This window comes from Myotis davidii, unplaced genomic scaffold (assembly GCF_000327345.1).
Source record: "Myotis davidii unplaced genomic scaffold, ASM32734v1 scaffold49, whole genome shotgun sequence".
NCBI lineage: Eukaryota > Metazoa > Chordata > Mammalia > Chiroptera > Vespertilionidae > Myotis > Myotis davidii.
Window position 1 is genome coordinate 2,868,790 of NW_006300375.1, and position 21,342 is coordinate 2,890,131.

General features: G+C 34.5%; 1 protein-coding gene across 1 annotated transcript in view; it reads left to right on the forward strand.

The window, feature by feature from the left end:
* Positions 1-21,342, forward strand: part of PCLO (piccolo presynaptic cytomatrix protein) — a 296,737-nt gene that overhangs the window by 119,344 nt on the left and 156,051 nt on the right. The window contains 2 exon segments of the mRNA XM_006777145.2: positions 15,087-15,587; positions 15,637-16,041. Of these exon segments, the coding sequence (XP_006777208.1) occupies positions 15,087-15,587; positions 15,637-16,041 (906 nt within the window).

The window sequence follows — 21,342 nt, forward strand, 5'->3', positions numbered from 1 at the left end:
GATGTATTTTCCACATAAATTTTAAAAAAGCTTTCCTCTAATACGTATTCTAACTGAGTGCTAAATAACCTTTAAAATGTATTATACTTTAAAACTTTCCATCATTTCTTTGATGTTGTGGAATACTTCACTAAGTACATCTCAATTATGTCCTTATTTTTAGGCTGCTATTTTAAGTTTCAAAACAGATTAACCAAAGATGTTATATGCATATATATATATAACCCATGGACACAGATAATAGTGTGGTGAAGGCCTTGGGGTACAGTGCGAGATAATAGGGAAAAGGGGGACATTTGGAAGACCTTCAATAATAAAGATAAATTTTAAAAACCCAAACAAACAAACAAAAAAACAGTTGTATAGTAGTCACAGCAAACAATAAACCACTGACTCATGCTACACTGAACTCCTCCCTAAAATTAAAAGCAAATTAGTATTTTCTTTAAAGTATCAATTAAGATTTAATATCTGTATTTGCAAGGTGACTTGTAGATCCCCACTTAAAATGGGGTGGTTGTAAGATGATTTAAATATAACCCTACTAAGCATATTTTAAAAGTATGTAATTCTGTCAGATATATTACCGTTCAAATGTCAAAATGCACAAACACTTTCAACAGAATACCAAAATTTGAAATTTTAATCTTTTTTCCCTGATTATAATAGAAAAAATGGTAGAAAATTTAGAAAATACATAAAATTATTTAGCAAACCAAAACAAAACTGGACAGTGTATCATAACTGATTTCCCTGATGTTGCAACTATTCTTAACATTACATATTTTCTTTATTTGTCACATTTATTCTGAGATTTTATAGATATTTATTAATAGCTATGCATGTTTGCAATTTTATATTGTATTTTTTCACTTAACAGAATTACATGCTACACATTTTCTGTGGCATTAAAATATTTTGAAGGCCTGGCTGGTATTCTCAGTTGTTAGAGCATCGGCCCAGGGACCAAAGAGTCATGGGTTCAATTTCTGGTCAAGGGCACATACTTTGGTTGCTGCATCCCCAGCCCCAGTCGATTGGGGTAAGTGCGGGAGGCAACCAATGGGGTAAGTGCGGGAGGCAACCAATCAATGTGTTTCTCAACTTGGTCTTTCTTTCTTTCTTTCTTCCTTTCTTTCTTTCTTTCTTTCACCCTCACTCCCTCCTTTCCTCCGTCCTTCCCTCCCGCTTCATCCTTACCTTCCAATCTCTAAAAATCAGTAGAAAAAGTATCCTTGGGTGAGGATTAAAACACACACACACACACACACACACATTTGTAAACATTTTGATACATAGATTTTTTTTGTCAGTGCATGACAATTTATTTTGGAGCCCTTAGCATGCTTCTAATTTAGTTTTTATAAAAAAGTAAATAATACTGCTACAAACAATTTTATGCATTTTGGAGTGTTGCACTTATAGTACAGCTATTCCATTTTGGAGTTCTTCATTTAGATTTATTGCTTAGCATTTTGAAATGTGTTGTCAAGATATTTTTCCCATGAAAATCTTATAGTTACTATTACATGATGAGTCTATATATTACCTATAATAATAAAAGAATAATATACTAATTAGACCTGACGACCTTACGGACGACGCCGGGGCTATGAGGGAAGCCCAGGTCCCAGGTGCTGGAGGGAAGCCAGTGCTGACAGCCAGGGGAAGGAAGGCCTACTCTTGCACGAATTTCAGGCATTTGGGCCTCCAGTACATTATATTTATGTAATGTATTTCTGTGTCATCATATAGAAACTTGGTTGTGTTTGTATTTTAATGTCTCATTTCTCTGAAAATGTGTAAAAATATTATCTAGTATTCAGTGATACAGAAGCGTAATCTCATTTTTCGGGAGTAAATGTAATATGAATTATAATATCTCCATAAGAAAAGGATGGTATAATGATTTTAAGATAATAAATATAGTTATATCTCTCTGCATTGATTTTTCCTGGAGCTTAGTCAACATCTGCAACGCCAGTCCTTTTCAGCAAATGTGCCTGTGCTTATCGCTCCTGTTCCAGTTCTGGTTTCATTCTCTAGAGTGTTTGTAGCTATTTCATGTCCTTTTATTGAGCAACTTAATTTTTCTGTCTTTGTTCTCTTCAACTCCACTCAAATTTTTTTAAGTTTATACTTTCTTTTCTGACATCAAAATAGAGTTTAACTCTATGACTGCATTATTAATTTACTGCAATTCTTCCTCTCCTCACCCATCTTCATTGCCTTATAAAAGATGTATTTTTATCTCCAGATCTTCTCCCTCCTACTTCATAGGAAGCATTTTTAAATATTTTATCAACATGCCAAATTGTTTTCTAATTATTTTTCTTATACTTTAATAAATCAATTTTAGAGACCTATTTATCTTCTTATTCTTCAGAAAGATTTTTATTTTTCTTGTTCTCCTTTAGACTCATGGAGCCAAAGTTTATTCACTAAGGGAACAGAGCCAGATTCCCCTGGTATCCACTTTAGGCCTTCCTCAGGCGAGGAGTACTCACTCCTAACATGGTTTAAACCAGAAAGCCAAGCACATGAATTGCACTGGGCTCTACAGTCTGCCCTAGGATTGCTTGTTGATTGCTTCCCATAGTCTGAAAGGAAAGTTGATATGCAGTTTTTGCAGCCTCCCTTTATCTAGCATACTTTTCAGCTAAGTCAGTGCCGAGCCTTTCTCTCATTTCAGTCTACCCTATATCGCACTCAAAACAATTTTCTTAATGTTTATGTTCTTCATGTCATACATTACATTGTTCTACTCAGTTCACTGCAGTGATTTCTCTCTTTTTAAAGGATGACTTTCATATTCATGAACCTGGCTTGCAAGGCCCACCAATAATAGACCTATTTCTCCAACCTCAAATCAATTCTTCATCTCTACCCTCTACCGGTTGCCCAAGCAATAACCTTTCTTTGAAGCCAAGATTTAAAAAATAAATAAATTCTTTAGCCCTGGTAGATTGCTCAGTGGTTAGAGCATCAGCCTGCAGACCCTTTGGGCTGAAGGGTCTCAAGTTTGATTCCTGGTCAAGGGCACATACCTCAGTTGCAGGCTCTCCCTGGCCCCGATTGGGGCACATGCAGGAGGCAACCAATTGATGTGTCTCTCTCACATCGATGTTTCTCTCTCCCTTCTCCCTCTCTCTCTCTCTTAAAAAAAAAAAAAAATCAGTGGAAAAAAATATCCTCAGGTGAGGATTAAAAAGCAACAAAAACACACATTCTTTAATGGCTCAGACCTCTATATTTACTTATTAGCATAAGCTTCCTAAATAAACAGAAGAAAGCTAAGACAATTAAAACAGACTATCAGAAAATAAGCGTCCTCCTGGCTTCTGTAGCACATGTACAAAAAATAAGGGCCCGGTTCCTTCTCTTTTTAAAAACATCCACACGTGAACTGAATTCTTGCAGAAACTGAAAACGCATTTTTAATCTTACTTTCTTCAACATTGATTCTAATTTCAGGTTCCATTTTCACACATACCACTTTCCCATTTCCCTCAACCTCCGTGTTCTGTTTTATTTTGACATTTCCAGATTTTGGCAGCAGTGCTCATCTTAGTCGGTCCATCTGTTGTTGGGCCTCTGATAGTGGGTGTCCAACCCTGTGCCATGTCCTTTCCACATGGGGAACTCGGGGAGCAGTGGGGAGAGCAGCACCTGCTCCCAGTGTTTGATTACCTCCCCAGACTGTGCACTTGCGTGAAAACAAATGGGAGCTGGTGCTAGAACACTGCCAGGTTCCTGCACTTTTAAAAAGGAGATAGACATAAGAATGTGTAGCGCTGCAAAACTAAAGAGTGTGCGAAGAACAATTGCCTGAAGGAAATGATTTTTTAACCATGGCCATGATAAAAAGCATCTGATCTTTACAGTAAAATAAAAAGAGTTATATTTTAGCCCTAGCTGGTTTGGCTCAGTGGATAGAGCATCAGCCTGCAGACTGAAGGGTCCCAGGTTTGATTTCGGTCAAGGGTACATGCCAAGGTTGCGGGTTCGATCTCCAGTAGGGGGCAGGCAGGAGGCAGCTCATTCTCTCTCATCATTGATGTTTCTATCTCTTCCTCTCCCTTCCTCTCTGATATGAATAAAAAAATATATTTTTAAAAAGAGCTATATTTTAGGACCTTTTCTAAGAACCTGTATTGTTGTAGGGGGAAAAACTTTATAAAAAGAACTAATTCATAATGTGGTACAAGAATGTTATATCACTGCTATAAGGAAATGGAAGGATAATGACTATGCACCCTTTAGCTAGTTCACCATGATACTTTATGGGTAACATGTTAGCTTTTATTTAGCCTGATTTTCACAATAATAAATTTCAAATGATAATTTGTTATAGAGTATTGTCTATAACACCTACTTATATCAGTAAGCAGTATCTCATTGATAAAATCCATTGATACCATTATAACTAAATCTGTTTATGTACAAAATACATTTACTTATTTCAGAGATACACAGTGTTATGTTTTATGTATATTTTATAGAAATATATGGAACTTTGTAGAGTATATGTGTATAGGAAAGTAAAAAAAACACTAAACTCAGAAATAAGAAAACATATTTTAAATAAACAGATTTAGTAATAAAAGTACCAAGGTTAGTTTCCTCGTGGAGGAGGATGACTGACCACCCCAAAAGTTATGTTTTTTTTCCTTATGTAGACCTCGCATTGAAAGCCCAGACATTTAACCTTCACAGTGGCTAGAACTCGTGATGGGTTTAGAGTTACTGACTTATGCCCACCAAGCTCACAGAAGTATTTTGTACAAATTATGTAATGTCAGTAAAGAAGTATTCTAAGTTTGATGCCATTAAGTGACTGTGAGAAGCACTGTAGAGTACTGTTTAAGAAAGATCAAAGACTTAGGCGCCAGAATGCCTGGGCCTGAATCCTGTCTCAGTGGCTCACTGCGTGATCTCAGCAGTTACTGTTCCCTCCTTTGCCTCAGTTTCCTCATCCGTAAATGAGAATAATAACCTGGCATAGCTCATAGAATTGTTGTGATGGTTTAAAGAGTTAACTCAGGTAAAGCACTCAGCACAGTGTCTGGCACATAGTCACTGCTCAAAAAAAAATGTTCCCTATTGTAATTACTATTACTGTGAGAAACAAGTAAAAAAGGGCCAGGATACTCACATTGGGTTTTTGTTTGTTTTGTTGTTTGTTTTTGTTTTCACTATCTGATAGTAGCTACCAGAGAAACTGAACTTCTATGTCAAGCCAAAATTTGCTCTTTTAGGCAGGAAATTAGGACAAAGATGTTAGTTACATAATTGGATTGTCTAATGCATGTTGAAAGTCTATCTTCTGTTGCATTTTCTTTTTGCTTCTATCTCACCTTTAATTGTGTAATGATGTAACAGTCTCTTAATCTTAGGATTCTAAGATGGTATCAAGCCCGTTATCTCTCCCAACGTTATATTGAGTTTCACATCTTTTGGTGACTTACAACTACTAAGAGGCAACAGAAAGTGATGAAGCCTTGCCCTGGCGGGGGGCTCAGTGGTTAGAGCGCTGGCCCAGCCACACCGGCCAGGGCTTATCCTGTATTTAAATGGCTGAGACTGGAGAAGACATACACAAAGAGGAAGTTACTGTAGTATGCTTTGGGAGTACTAGCTAACAAAACAGTTTCTGAAGGACAGGCAAAACTTGGCTAATAACCTCTGGTGAAGTTATTATTGTCGCCAGTTTTATGTGAGAAAAGAAAGGGCCTCTGAGCAAGTAAATTGTGAAAAATGAAAAACATTTAACCCTGAGAGAGAAAATGCATTCACTGACCTTCTACTTATGAATGCATGTGGTGGGGCTTACAAATGGACAGTTTTATTCATAAGGAAGGAGAGTCATTCTAGGAGTTTGTCATACACAGATTTGTATTTCATGAACATTGTTTAGGCAGCAATATGTAGCTAACAAGATTTTTGAGTCTACCTCAGGGATTTGGATAGAAAGGCCAGTGCTGACTCAGTGGCCGGAGATTGTTGGCCCGAGATTGGTGGCCCACGTTCAGTACTTCAGTATCAGCTAAGTAGCTTGGGTTCTGATCAAGCCCTAATTTATAGACTTCCAGGATCCAGAGAAAAATGTCTTTAATTTTTTAAGTAGCATTTTCCACTAATTGCAGAAAATGTAGAAAATAAATAGGAGCAAAGCAAATAAAATCGAAATACTCTATAACTCTCTCACTTATAATTAGCTACTGTTAATAATTGTGGCAAATATTCCTGCAGTATTTTTTCTGTTTATATACATATATATATATACACACACATAATTACATGTAAGATTTTCAACAAAAGTAGATAAATAGCTTTTATCATTGTTATTCTTTTCCCAACCTATATAATTATGCACAATTTTATGACGTGCATTTTTTTCTAAAATATAATTAGTATTTTATTATAAAAGTGATAAATGCTCATAAAAATAGAATCTTCTCTTAAGCAAAAATGAGATGATTTAGAATCATCAATTTCTCCTCCTAAAGATAATGATAAATATATTTCATTTTTTCTTCTATGTTGGATTCTGTCAATCAGTATTTGAAGGCGCTAAAGATTTTTGCATGTTGAACTAAACTATAACAAATATGTATAGTATCCAATATTTATCAGATATGGTTCTAAGAACTCCACATATGTCGTGTGTGTGTGTGTGTGTGTGTGTGTGTGTGTGTGTTTTCACAAAACCTCTGATGAAGTTGTTATTGTCACCAGTTTTAAAATGAATTCATTGAGGCACAGAAAGATTAAGTAACTTATATAAATCCACACAGCTAGGAACTAGCAGAGCCTGTTTCCAAATCCGGGTTATCTGTTTTCAGATTTTATGGCCTTGAATTTATATTCATTTCATGCAGTGATTTATTTCCACTTACCCTTGACCATGAAACTTCTCTAAAGGGTTACTTATATTTTATGCTTGCATTTCCCATATCCCAACAACTCTGTTATATCAATTTACCAAAACAATTGATTCTTGCTAGTCTCTAATAAATTTCGGGAATCCAGTTTATTTGCACCATCAACCCACCCAGGCAAGGACTGCTTTTCCTCACTCTCTTTTTCTTGGTTTATTTGCCTTTTTTTGTTGTTGTTAATTCTCACCAGAAGATAGTTTTCCATTGAGTTTTAGAGAGAGTGGAAAAGGGGAGGGTGTGAGAGAGAAACAGAGACTGTGAGAGAGATGTATCGATTGGTTGCCTCCTGCACAAGCCCGGACCAGGACTGGGGATCCAACCTACAATCTCAGTATGTGCCCTTGACTGGGAACCGAATCTGTGACCCTTTGGTGCATACGCCAACATGCTCTAACCACTTGGAAACACGGGCCAAGGGTTTTTTTCATGGTTTCCATGGTTCATGCTTCTTTTTCTGTTCTACCTATGACTTTCCCTGCTCATTCTCAGGCTCTGATGTTAGGTCATTACCTTCAACCAAGCTTCCGAATGTTATACAGCTTCAGGGTTTGGCTATAGCTCCTCATATCTTCTTACTCTATATCCTTTTCTTTGGATTTCATCAATTTCCATAGCTTAAAACATTATAGATTTGCTGTTACTCCCAAATGTGCATCTCTGTATCATATCTCTTTTCTGAGCTTCCGACCCATAGGAACAATTAACTCAGCATCATCACTTGATACATTAAAGAATTTCTTTAGCCGAAGCCGGTTTGGCTCAGTGGCTAGAGCGTCGGCCTGCGGACTGAAAGGTCCCAGGTTCGATTCCAGTCAAGGGCATGTACCTGGGTTGCGGGCACATCCCCAGGAGGGGATGTGCAGGAGGTGGCTGATCGATGTTTCTCTCTCATCGATGTTTCTAAAATAGTGGATATTCAAATATCTCCTTCTCCCTGTTGTTCCTATCTTAGTAAATGATACAACAATCCAGCCAGAAATTTGTGGCAGAAATTTGGGAGTGATCTTCATACCTCCTCTCTTCCTGCTGCCCTCTATCCAGAGAGCGAGAGATAGAGATAGATAGGAGGGAGAGAAGGAGAGAGAGAGGGAGTTAGGAAGATATTAGGGAAATGAACACTATTTTGTTCTTATCCATGCAAATAAATATATATTTTGCATAAATATAAATATATATTCATTTGCACATATATATTTATAAAAAGAAACTAAGCCTCTGATTTTCATTAATAAGTTTTATAAAATTGTGTTCATGTACTATTCAGAGGTATTTGAAATAATTCATTTGTGTATTTACATATTATTTATGTAATGGTATTTAAAATGCCAAACATTCTGAGATTGCTTTTTAGTTTAGGAAAATACAATTGAACTGTGATGAGAAAGTGGCTAGAAAAATTATCCTTTAGTCAATGAAGAATTGACTGAAAAAGAATATCAATTAGGAGTATGCAATTATAATCTAAATATAGCTTTAATCCCTGGTGTAAAATACAAGACTTTAGTTGGCATGTTTCTATCATAGAAATTTCTGTTAATGTAGTTTACATTATATAGAAACTTACATTTAAAGATTCTACTGAATGAAACAGAGATTCATGTGGGTGTATAGGGATGTGAGGGTCTTAGAGAAATAAGCATAGACATAAAAGAAGAGATGAGTAGGGACAGAACCACTGATCAATTTAGACCTAAGAGTGATAACTTCAGTACAAGTTCCTAACAGTATCCAATATTCTATTAGAATTTGTTATTGATTCCTACCCTTCACATTCAGTAATTCCTTTAAAATTATATGCCTTTTTTTCTTAGTTTTTATATGAGTCATTATGTTCTAATATACTCTTATATAATTCTTATAACTACATATAAATTAAAAGTGGATGAACCCCAATATTTCAATTATGTATTTTGGATATGAATGAGTTTTGTTTCAGTGCTTGTAAAGGGAACAAAAATACTGAGGGAAGTATATATTCAAGTCAAAAAGAGTACGATAAGAAAAAGAGTCGACACACATTCACTTTTAGGAAGCAAGGAATAAGAATAGAAATTTTATAAGTACATTATTGCATATAGTTGCACAGTGCAGTCTCATGAGTGATCATAGATTTCTAATATTCTAATTGTGTAGTCTGAACAACTGATTTTGTAATCTGAAAAAAGAACGCATGAACTGTGATTTCAGTCTTTTTCCCTTTCAGGGACAAAAGGAAATAATTTAGACATTTAATAAGCAAAAAATGATTTTCAGGATGTAAATTGAATTGTCAGAGTGCATGGGCCTTCAATAAACAGAACACCCTAATGCTAAGACTGTAAGTGACATTGATACAAGTGGCAATTTGCAGATAACACTGCTCCCAATTTTTGGATCTGTCAATGAGTTATAGTGATTTCTAAGAAGATTATTAGTGTAATTATTTCTCAGCTTAAAAAAATAACATTCTGAATAATAATCAAGTAAACAGAAAAACAAAAACCCATGTAAAAATTTTATTGTTGACTCAAAATCTTAATAGTAAGCAGGAAACTCAATGGTATTATACTAGTAGTACCAATTCCTTGATTGCTAGCTTTTTCTTTACAGAATTTTGAGTAGGGGCAACCAAGTCTCTGCTTAAATACCTCATTGATGGAAATTATATAAACTTCAAAAATAAGTCCAGTTGGTCTTTTAATGAAAGTTCTTGTGAAAATGCTATTAAGATTTTTCAAATACAAATATGCATGCTGTGTAAGTTTTGCAACCATAGCTTTCCTTTCATTTTAAGTCTAATGGCAAATTTCAACCTGCTGTAGGTCTTATTATCATGCTTCAGAAAAGATACTTGGAAAAATAAATAGGCAAGCCTGAAGTTCTCAGATTTTCCTTAATGGTATTGTTGCTATAGTTACAGCTGAACTGTTATATAAAGCAAATTGCTTATTGATGGAAAAATGCTGAGTAGCACAGCAGCATCCTTTTTTTGTGTTTTTATTGCCTTCATTTCTCACTCTCCACTTAAGATTAATGGATTTTTGGAGGTTTATTTTGTTTGGAACAAGCCCTGATTATTTAATTTTAAAATAAATACATTTTATTAACATGTACTAGCTGACAATTGAATATGTTCTAGTATGTTTGATCAAAGTGGGGTTACAGTTTTTATAAACTAACAGAATTTTCCTACTTGGATGAATATTGATATACTGGTTATTAATATTAAAACTTTGAATAAAATGTTTTTGATTTTATAGAGTCTTCTGCATTTATTTAATACATTAAAAATCTAGATGAAGCATAAACTTTTTAAAAAATACATATTTTTATTGATTTCAGAGAGGAAGGCAAAGGAGGGGAGAGAGAGAGAGAACATTGATGATGAGAGAGAATCATTGATCGACTGCCTCCTGCATGCCCCACACTAGGGTTCAAGCCTGCAACCCAGACCAGACCTTGACCAGAATTGAAACTGGGACCCTTCAGTCTGCAGGCCGATGCTCTATCCACTGAGCCAAACCGGCTAAGGCTGAAATATAAACTTTATTATGTTTTGTACTATCAAGATACTAAGAGTATACTAAAAGTAATATCTATTTTAAAAACAAAGAAAAACAAATAGAAATGGTCTGAAAGCATCCATATTGATGACTAGTATGTTAAAAAGCCTATGTAAGCATTTATATTTTGTAATTTTCTATGTAGTAAACTAAAGTAAATAATAGAAATGCTTTCAATATATATATATATACACATATATATGTATATATATATATATATACACACACATATATAATACATTATACATAATTTATAGTGTATATTTTTTATTGCCTAACTGACTGTCTTTATTTCAAAGAGGAAACCATAACTTGATATTTAACTATAAGGCAAAATACGAATAGTCATGTGTTTCACAATTGCAAGTGTTACATAATGGTATGTCTGGTAAAATCTTTTCAGCTAGTGAAAAATCATATATGGCAATGGTTTATTATGCACTGAATTCTTATATAATTTAAAGAATCTTGATTAATTTATCTTCAGATTGCCACTGGACTAGAAACATTATGAGTATTTAATGGTATAGTTATTGAGGAATTAAAAGTACAGATAATATTTTTAGACCTAGTTATATAATACATCTTAATTAAATTCCTGACTATATTGATAAAAAAAAAATCTTTGGGATTATGTTTTGGTAAAGAATGCAAAAAAAAGTGAACCACAGATTTTTACATCTTCTTAGGTGTTTACAGAGCATTTCCCAAATTATTTTTGTGAAACAAATTATTCCAGTAATTGTGTTTGTATTTAGTGATGTATGATAATGACAATGACTTTTGTTGTCCAAAATGAAATTTCATTTTTACTCATGTTGGTCCATTTTTCTTTTCTCATTTCCATTTTAGATTTTACTGTTGCCTCTGAGTTTTTCTACCCTCACAATAAAACAAAATTAAATGTACATGTTTAAAGAAATATAAAATTTTGGTGTTACTATAAGTTTTTTCTCTGTCTTTCAGTTCTATATTGATATTAAAATGTCCTTCTTGATTATGTTGGCATTCTAATTTTGGTTCTAGGGATGCAGAAAAAAGAGACACATATTTGAGACCATCCATTCAACATTTCTGATTGGTGAAAAAATACTCTTGTGAGACTCATAATGTATTAAATCTATGTTCTAAATCAGCCGTGGGCAAACTACGGCCCGCGGGCCGGATCCGGCCCGTTTGAAATGAGTAAAACTAAAAAAAAAAAAAAAAAAGACTGTACCTTTTATGTAATGATGTTTACTTTGAATTTATATTAGTTCACACAAACACTCCATCCATGCTTTTGTTCCAGCCCTCCGGTCCAGTTTAAGAACCTGAGTCAAAAAGTTTGCCCACCCCTGTTCTAAATGGATTCATCAGACAATCCTGTTAAATCCATTGCATTCTTTTTATTTTCCTTATTTTTTGATGCAAATTATTAGTATACTTATTTTTACGCATGTCCTAATCTTCCTACTTTGATGTGCATTCTTTGATGGAATAAGTATTACAAATACACTTTCCAAATGCTATGTGTACATCATAGATAGAAAGAAATATACAGAATCCTATATAATAAAAGCCTAATATGCTAAATGTCCAGTTGACCGGTTGACCATTCAACCAATCAAAGCATAATATGCTAATGATATGCTAATGCCACTCAACCACTCACTATGATGTGCACTGACCACCAGGGGGCAGACAGTCGACCAGTCGACCATCGCTATGACATGTGCTGACCACCAGCGTGCAGAGGCTCCAACTGGTAGATTTGCTTGCTGCTGGGGTCGGGCCAACTGGGATTGAGCAAGATGGGCTGGACATACCCTGGAGCCCTCTCGTGGTCCCTCCTCAGCTGGCCAACCTCCTGTGTCCTTACCTGGCCCCAATTGTGGCCCCGGTGGGGTCCTTTGGGCTGCCTGTGTCCTCTTGCAATCTGGGACCCCTCAGGGTATTTCAGAGAGCCAGTTTCGGCCCGATCCGGCAGGCCGGGCTAAGGGACCCTCCACTGGTGCAGGAATTTGTGCACCAGGCCTCTAGTAATTACATAGTTGTCATAGTTATTTGTAACATAATAAGAATAGTAACCTCAGTTTCCAGATTAATTTTGGTGACAGTAAAAAAAAAAAAAAAAAAAATTAGGCTTTGCCTTGTAGTTTTACTCAAAATGCTAGTCAATCATGCAACCAAGAGAACAAGTAAAACAACATCATGTTAAAAATATTACAAAATAGCAATGATTAAAAATATTAAGTTTAAATGAATCTGTACGAGATATCAAGCAAAACATGAATTTGAAGTAGCCAACGAAACTGTAAGGATAAATTCTGTTTCTTTTAGATTGGCACTATTGCCTTCTCTTTGCCTTGAGACCTTAGTAGTGAGTGGGTTATCACTGCTTGTATGTTTATTAAGCATTATTTTAAATCAGGAGAATGAAGTGTTTTATAATAAGATTAATTGGAACATACCTTTTATCCTATCTGAACTTCAAATGTGTGAAAATATTGAATATACTTCCTTGAAATAGTCACTGTGTTAATTTCCTCAATACACCTTTTAACAAGAGTTGTGTGCCACTGTGGTATTATATATTGAAAGTAGCAAGAGAGGAGAATTTTGTAAGAATAATATTTCTCCAAAACTCAGATAAAATAACCATATTTTAAATTGACAAGAATTGCCAATGAACACAGACACAAGGGGGGTAAGGGCATGTGTGGGGGACAGCGGGTAGGGTGGCCAGGGAGAGGTCAATGGGAGAATAGAGACATATGCAATACTTTAAACAATAAAGAATTAAAAAAAAAGAATTGCCAATGTAATTAAACCTGTATTCTTGGTATACTAAAAATTTCCTTGTTTACATTAGGATATGCCCTGGACGGAAACGGTTAACACACCTGAATTTGAATTTGAGAATCCATTTCACAAAATGGCACAGTGATCCAGCTCTTTGTGTCTGTTTTGTTTTTTAAAATATCAGGTTCTGAATGAAGATTTCTTAAATGTGGCTCAACCAAGTTTTTAAACCCACAGCAGAGATTAACATTGATTTTCTGTAAATAATATGCAAGTATCTCCTCCAGGGACAATTCTGCACATGGGCCGGAGCTTTTAGTATTTGACATAAGGGATCAAATCAGGTTTTTTCCCCCCTAAGACTTTTATATTAAAAAGCCACAATTCACTTCAGAGCTGCTTAAGAAGGAATTAAGAAGGGAATTGGTACTGGATGATCATACAAAGAGCAAATTAATCCATAATACATACTAATGTTTTGTAGACAGCATTTTCCTGAAGTTAAATATTTGACTTTTGTCTTTACTCTTTTAGATCAGCAAATAAGAATTATAGTGGCTTACAGATTTCAAAAGAGCCATTATAAAGCAACCCTTTTTATGTCTCTAAAGAAATTGGAAGCTGTAGTAAGAAATGAAACTTAATATATCTGATAATATCTTAGAACAGTAAGTGATTTTTGTCTCTAAATAATTTAAGTTATGCAACTGAAAAGAGTGATGTAGTAGTATGAAAAGCATTTTGAAATTGAACTTTGCAGAAGACAATGAAACATGAATGCAATACTATTTTGTATGAACCTCCAATTGTATACTCTACAGAATAAGAACTCATTAAATGGTAACAATTAGAAGCTATACGTATAGCTTTTACTTTGTACATGATAGCAACTATAATGTAAGAAAAAGCACAATGTACATCAGTAAGAGAAGGATTCTGTAATAATATTAGTTGAATATAATCTGTCTCCCTTATAATTATTAGTACATATTTTGAGAGAGTTTTCAATCCTCAGTTTGCAAAAGAATTAACCCACAATTTATTAAAAGGGCAGATCCACCTTCTTCTATGCCAGGATCCTGCTAAAATAGTTTTGGTGTAGTTCCCATGAATTTGCATGTCCTCACCATAGTTTGGCAAAGGTAGCCCATGAATTACACTGAGGAACAGAGATATAAGGAACTGTTTTGGTCAGCAATTCAAAAAATGTGGGTGTAAAGATACCAAACAGTTGGAGCCTGTGAATGTGTCTTGTTCAACTGCATGAGAAGCGTGAATGTTATTAAGAATGAAATTTTACTTTAATCCTACAGCACATAGAATTATGCCTAAGTGATTCTTGAAAAATCTCCATGTACTTTGTAAAGTTCTACTGTGGTACATAGAGCTACCTTTGACCCAAGTCAAGAGATACACAACTATAGGCTAAATTAAAAAAAAATCTTGATTAATTGGTGATTAAATGAAAATTACTATGAAATTTAATAGTTCTATTTGGAGCAAATGCAGATTTTTCACACACAGAAAAAGGAAAAAGAGAGAGTATTTTCCTGGGTCCATCTTTATTGTTAAAGATTTATTTTCTTTTTTATAGTGAGGAGAGTAAATTAGTCATCTTTAAGGGTCCCTCATATTTTTTTTATTTCAGATAGTCTTTTTGCAGTCTTCTTTAAAATCACTGTTTCACTGATTTAGAAAACAGTGATTCAATTCTCCATATACAAAAAGAACTAGAAATTGCCAGATTTAGCCTTGGTAAATGCAGTGTAAAAAATACATGATCATATAATTAATCTGTTTAATGCTGTTTTATTTGCAGATTCAAGAATGGCTTTGTTTAAATTGCCAAACCCAGAGGGCGATGTCAGGGCAGCTTGGAGACATGGGCAAAATGCCTCCTGCACCTTCAGGGCCAAAAGCCTCTCCTATGCCTTTCCATACAGAACTATCACCTCAGAAAACTGCAATGCCTGGTCAAGGAAAAGTTAAAAAGAAGGAACAAGAAGGAAAAACAGAAGGTGAAAAAATCATATCAGAAAAAGTAAAAGAAACACCTTTATTTGAAAAAATGCTTCCCAAGGTAACCACAGATAAAAAACAAGAAGAGCGTAAACAAGAAAAAGACCAAGTTTTAGCCCTTCAAGAAAAAAAGGCAACCCCTGAAGATAAAAAACCACCTCCAGAAGAAAAAAAACCAACCACTGAAGAAAAACAGCCACCTCCTGAAGAAAAAAAGGCAACCACTGAAGGAAAAAAACCACCTCCTGAAGAGGAAAAACCAACCACTGAAGAAAAACAGCCACCTCCTGAGGAAAAAAAGGCAACCACTGAAGACAAAAAGCCAAAACAGCCACCCTGAGGAAAAAAAGGCAACCACTGAAGACAAAAAGCCACCTCCTGAAGAGAAAAAACCAACCACTGAGGACAAAAAGCCACCTCCAGAAGAAAAAAAGCCACCTCCTAAAGACAAAAAGCCAACCCCTGAAGACAAAATGTTTCCTCCAGGAGCAAAAGCATCAGCTCTAGAGGAGGAACAGAAACAGACTTTACTTAAAACTCAAGTACAAGTTGCTGAAGAAACGCCTGAAGACAGAGTGGCTCCTCAGGCAGTGCAAGAAAAGAAAGCACCACCGATGCAGATGGAGGAGGTTCCGCCTGGGATTCTCCAGACATTGCCTGAGGGAGATGATGGGGCAACTCAGAAAATAAAAGATCAGCCACAGGAAGTATGTGCGGCGAAGCCTGATCAGGTGGAACCTGGGAAAGAAAAGACGGTAAGTTATGTTTTCTTAACTTTGCACAGTCTTATGTATATAATTTACTAATTTTTACCTAAGTACCTAGAGTGCTTAATGGTGATTATATAAGGAAAATCCTTTGATTATTTTTTTTTCAGAAAAGTGTAACAGTTAATTGCTAAAATGAACTTTTTTGACAGCTTAAAGCTTAGATATAAAATTTATTTTTCTAGCTTTCATGTCTATCAGATAATTTGTCCACATCCTATAGAGTGTTAAAGAAACGTTTCTTACCATTTTAAGTTATTCCTTTTTCTCTCCACTATGAACATAAAGTCAGTATCCTTCTTTAATATGAAATATGTGTGTTTTTAAGTTTCTATTCCTTTATCCACTTGGTTAATTAAGAGTCAACGAGTTCCTTTCAAGTTGTGTTCAACCATAAAATTATATAATTGTGGTTGCAAAAAGAGTGGAAACATTTAAGACAAATGTCATTTTTTTAAAGTTCATTTTAGTATTTAGTATGATTTTAATTAATGTATTTGGTTTGTAGTTTTGCTCAATGTGTTTAATATTGAAGGGTTATTTATAAACCAAGCACAATCTCCAATAATTATATATATATATATATATTAAGAGTGCCCCATCTTAACCAATATTTACAAAAGCAATAATATCAATTTTAGAAGAACTATGATTTTTCAGATTACAGGAAATCTTACATTATATCTGGTTGAATAAATTTATTTATTTTATTTTTATTTTATTTTTTCCCATCACCATTTATCTCCCATATACCCATCTCCACCTCCACTGACCCCTCCCCCTCCCCTCTGTAATCACCACTCTGCTGTTCCTGTCCATGAGTTGTTGTTTTTTTTCTTTTCACCCCCTTCTTTTTTGCTCGGTCTCTCCACCTTCTGGATGCTAGCAATGACTTGCAGGAAAATGAAATGATTTATTAGTATTAAAAGGTAATATGATAAATCTAATTAGAACCTATAGTCCATCCAGACTCTGGTTCAGTTGTTCTGTTTTGTTGTTTAAATTTTTTAACACATGGTTATTAACCTACCTTTGGTATGTGATGTATATCTCATTAAATAAATTTTGATCTCCCTTTGTTATATAAATGAGTTTATTTGAGTCAGAGAAAGTAGATGCTTATTTATGTATTCCTTACTCTAATATCCTGATCAGCCACCACCACCACCACCCATAGCTTCTAGCTAACCACTTGCAGACTTGATGCTTTTCACCATTTCTCCCTTTGTGAAACTATCCTTTTCTTTCATGGCTCTTCCCTTAATGTTCTCTCTTTGTCTTTCCGATCATCCCTCCTGAGCATTTTATTGTGACTATTACTTTCTCTTTCCCAATCGCCATACCATGAGGTTTCTTATTTTCTTTCGAGTTCTGTCTTTTCTCCTAGTGAAGTCACATGGACAGTTCCTAAATCCACTTGTGTACTTTGCCCCTCTTTTCATTGTCAGACCTGCATTTTCAAATACTCAATAGATTGTCCCACTTCAAAGCCTGATTGCAAGCTGGAAGTCTGTACAGAGGCAGTTTCTGCTTCTGACTTTTCTATTTCTGATAAAGGTGCCAACATGCACCCTGTCTCTCATTTCCCAGGATGCATGCGTGATCTGAGATTTCTTCTTACAGGCTCTTTGCTCTCCACATCCAGCTTATCACACTCCAGTTCATTAGCTCCTATTCCTAAGGACACTGTCCTATGCATGGCCTTCCTGACCCTTCACCAGTGATTTAAATAATCTCTTACTGGTCACTATGCCTTCCGTTTCTCCCTTCTCCAGTATATACTCATCAGGTAATTATGATTTTCCAGGGTTTGGACAGTTTAACTCTATTGCTTACATACATCTACTGATTCTCCATTGCTTGTTAAATACAATCTGAACAATGTGTCCTAATGTTTTGTTAATGCACTAGTTTTTATATTATTTTGCACCTTTATCACTTTCTATCATTTTTTAATCCTGACTTTTTCTTTTATTTTATAACCTCAATATATACATCTGTATATATATATATATACTTATTTTATTTCCAAATTAAGTGTATATACTAAGTTACTAATATATTATTTATTATATAAAATATTGACATATAAGTAAAATAAAAATCAGTGAAATAAACAAAAATTATTTTATTATATGTATTTAAATGTAGATACTTTTGACCACATTAAAATTTGATTAAAGATAGCGTTTTATAGAGAGAATTGATTGACTATGCTTCAATATTTTAGAAAATCTGGGTCTGAAATATTTTGATAGAGTTATTTGAAATTGAACTTCTAAGTTAAGCTTATTTTTATATTTTGATATTTAGTTTTAATGGCTATTATAATAACAACAAAAAAAGATAGCCCACAAGCATATACCAGAATTGGAAGAAGTGGATCAAAGATTGTACTTGCCAAATCTTGCTGTTTTCTAAGTTTGAAATTGAAAACAAAATTTTTCCTTAACTGTAGAAATTCCACAAATAAATGTAAATCTTCCTTGATACCAATTATCAGAAAATGAGGTGTTTTGAAATATTTTATTAACAAATGTCTTTGAAGCTCACCAGAGTTCTTTATCTGAAAGATCTATAAACAGTAAAAATATTCTCTGCAAAGTTTGTTAAATGAGCAGATCTGAAAGCCTTTAAGAATGACATGCCATTTCATATAGCATAATCACATAAATTTCCAAAAATCTATATCTTCAAAGGAGTGTTTTCACATATAATTTTTCAAAGAGACAGCTATTGTTTATTTTTTTCCTAATTAAAGGAAGCATATTGCTGATAACCCAAAGGTAGCATATTGCTGGTAACCAAGGTTTACTTGCTTCCCAAATATCTAATAAGTAGTATATTGCTGATAACCACTTGTCATCACCCAAAAGTTGGGCAAATTTTCAATTCTTCTACTTTTGTTAAAAAGGAATTAAATCTTCACATTTACAACTTTTCAAATTAATTTCCTGTGAGGTAATCAGTAAACCTCTGTGGCTAAAATACATAGTTATTCTCTAAATCATTACAAAATATTAAAGATATGCTTCAAAATATAAAGGTCTCAGTAGTATACAATGTGTACTACATCTGTAGAATCATAAGGCACTCTGCATTTCTAGCTTACTTGTAACTGGTAGAAGCAAATGAATTTTATATGTACTGCTATCTCTATAATCTTACCCTTTAAAAAAATAATTTCAGTCAGAAAAGCTATTCTTCAGTAATTAATATGTAGGTTTTTTTATTTTTTTGTTTTTTAATGTTTTCATTGATTTTTAGAGAGGGAGGAAAAGAGAGAGAAAGAGCGAGAAAGAGGAAAAGAGAGAGAAAGAGAGAGAGAGAGAGAGAGAGAGACATTGATGAGAAACATCAACATCAGTTGGCTATCTCCTGCACACCACACCCCCTACTGGGGATTGAGCCCTGATCTGGAATCAATCAGTGACCTCCTGAGGTCATTGCTCAACCACTGGGCCACACCAGCCAGGCTAATATGTAGTTTTTTATTTAAAACATATATACATTTGTTATACAAATCCCTCAATATGGAGGCTATCTTCATTGGTATATTATTTCTTTGTGTCTCACAATAGTACTTTTTAAAGAATTTTATTGAAACAATTGTTGAACATTATAAACTGAACATATTTCTATTATTATATAACCTTTTGTTACTTACTTTGCTCTAATAAGATTTCCCCAAACCTTCCAGTTATTTTTTTTGTTTCTTCTAATAATATTTGCTAATGAAGACATGCAGTTTGATTTGTCACCATATTAGTTTTTACATATTACTTTAGCTATTTTTACATGGCAGAAAAAACAGTTTTCACCAAATGACATATGACCTTTTTTCTTACATTATTCAGTAAGAAAATGCATATGAATATTATGTCTTTATTACTCAATTTACTAAAAATTTATGAAGTACTAGAATACTTATTTGCTGAAAATAATGTGAGTTTCTGATCCTGTCATAATATTACTTACTATAATGCAAAACACATTGTGTGTGTAGGCAATGTGTTATTAGCAATAATAGATGTAAATACAGTTATTGAATAGTTTTCTGGTACCATCAAACATTTTTGGCCAACTTGTGTCAGAACTGATTCAACTTGGTAATCATTGCTTTTACCTTGCAAAGTTGCTGATGAAAAGCTTATAACAATATGGAGTGTAAGCTTCTTTATTACTGTGCTTTATGTTTCTTACATTGTTAGTATTATCCTTAACACATGCTTTTTTTGTGAAAATATTTTTAAAGAATATTTTGTTTACCACTTAACTATTATAGAAAAGGTGGTTTAGTTGAAATTGGGTAATACAAGCCGCAAACCTGCCTAACAACAACAAAAAATAAGCTGTTATGTAAAGGTGAGCAAATGAAATGACTGCCTCACTATATCTTTTCCTTACAGTATAACTTCCAGTTTTCTCCCAGGATTCTCACAGACCATGTGACCAACTAACATGAGAAACAAATAAAGAGTGGTGTCAGTCTTTTCATTAAAGTTAGCAAAATATAACTTTAGATTGAAAATACAATAAAAATCTTAATGTTTTCTTCTTATAGTCCATTAGATAATTTAGTACACTTGCCCAGGTTTCTGTATCCCACGGTCAAGGCTACTGACAACAGCTGAGCTTGGCTTTTTCAGCACTCGGAAGTATGGCTGCAATATAATTTCAAACAACCTAATATTGCCCACAAGTAAGAAACAGAAAACCAGTCACTAGGCCTTTGTGTAACTCCTGAATGTAACTTGTGTGCTCTCCCGCCTGAACCTGTACTTAGTCCTTCTCTGTGCCCTGATAGTGCACCCTCCCATCAGCCCTATCAGAAAAGTCCCACCTGGGCCTCTAGGCTGCTCCTCTCCCTAGGGGAACTCACTTTAGCTGCTGAACTCCCCATATTGATCAGCTTTAAGTTAGCTTTTGTTGGAAACAAAAATAATACTCTTAACTTACCTGTTACTATAGTCTGTGTGCTATGTTAAGTCCATTCTCTATCCCACATAATTAACGATAAGGTAAATATCATAGCTGTGTTAAAGAGGGGTAAGCTCTAGGAAACAGCAAAGCTAAGATTCTAGTCCAGTTCTCATTACAAAGGCTGAGCTTCTCAAACACTATACACAGTGCTGCTTTCTTTTTTAAAAGTTGTTGATAGTATTACAGATGTCCCCAATTCCCTCTTCCCTTGGCCCCTCTCTTCCCAGCCCCTGCCCCATCCAGGTCTTTACCACTATTGTCTGTGTTCCTTGTTTATGCATCTCTCTCTCTCTCTCTCTCTCTCTC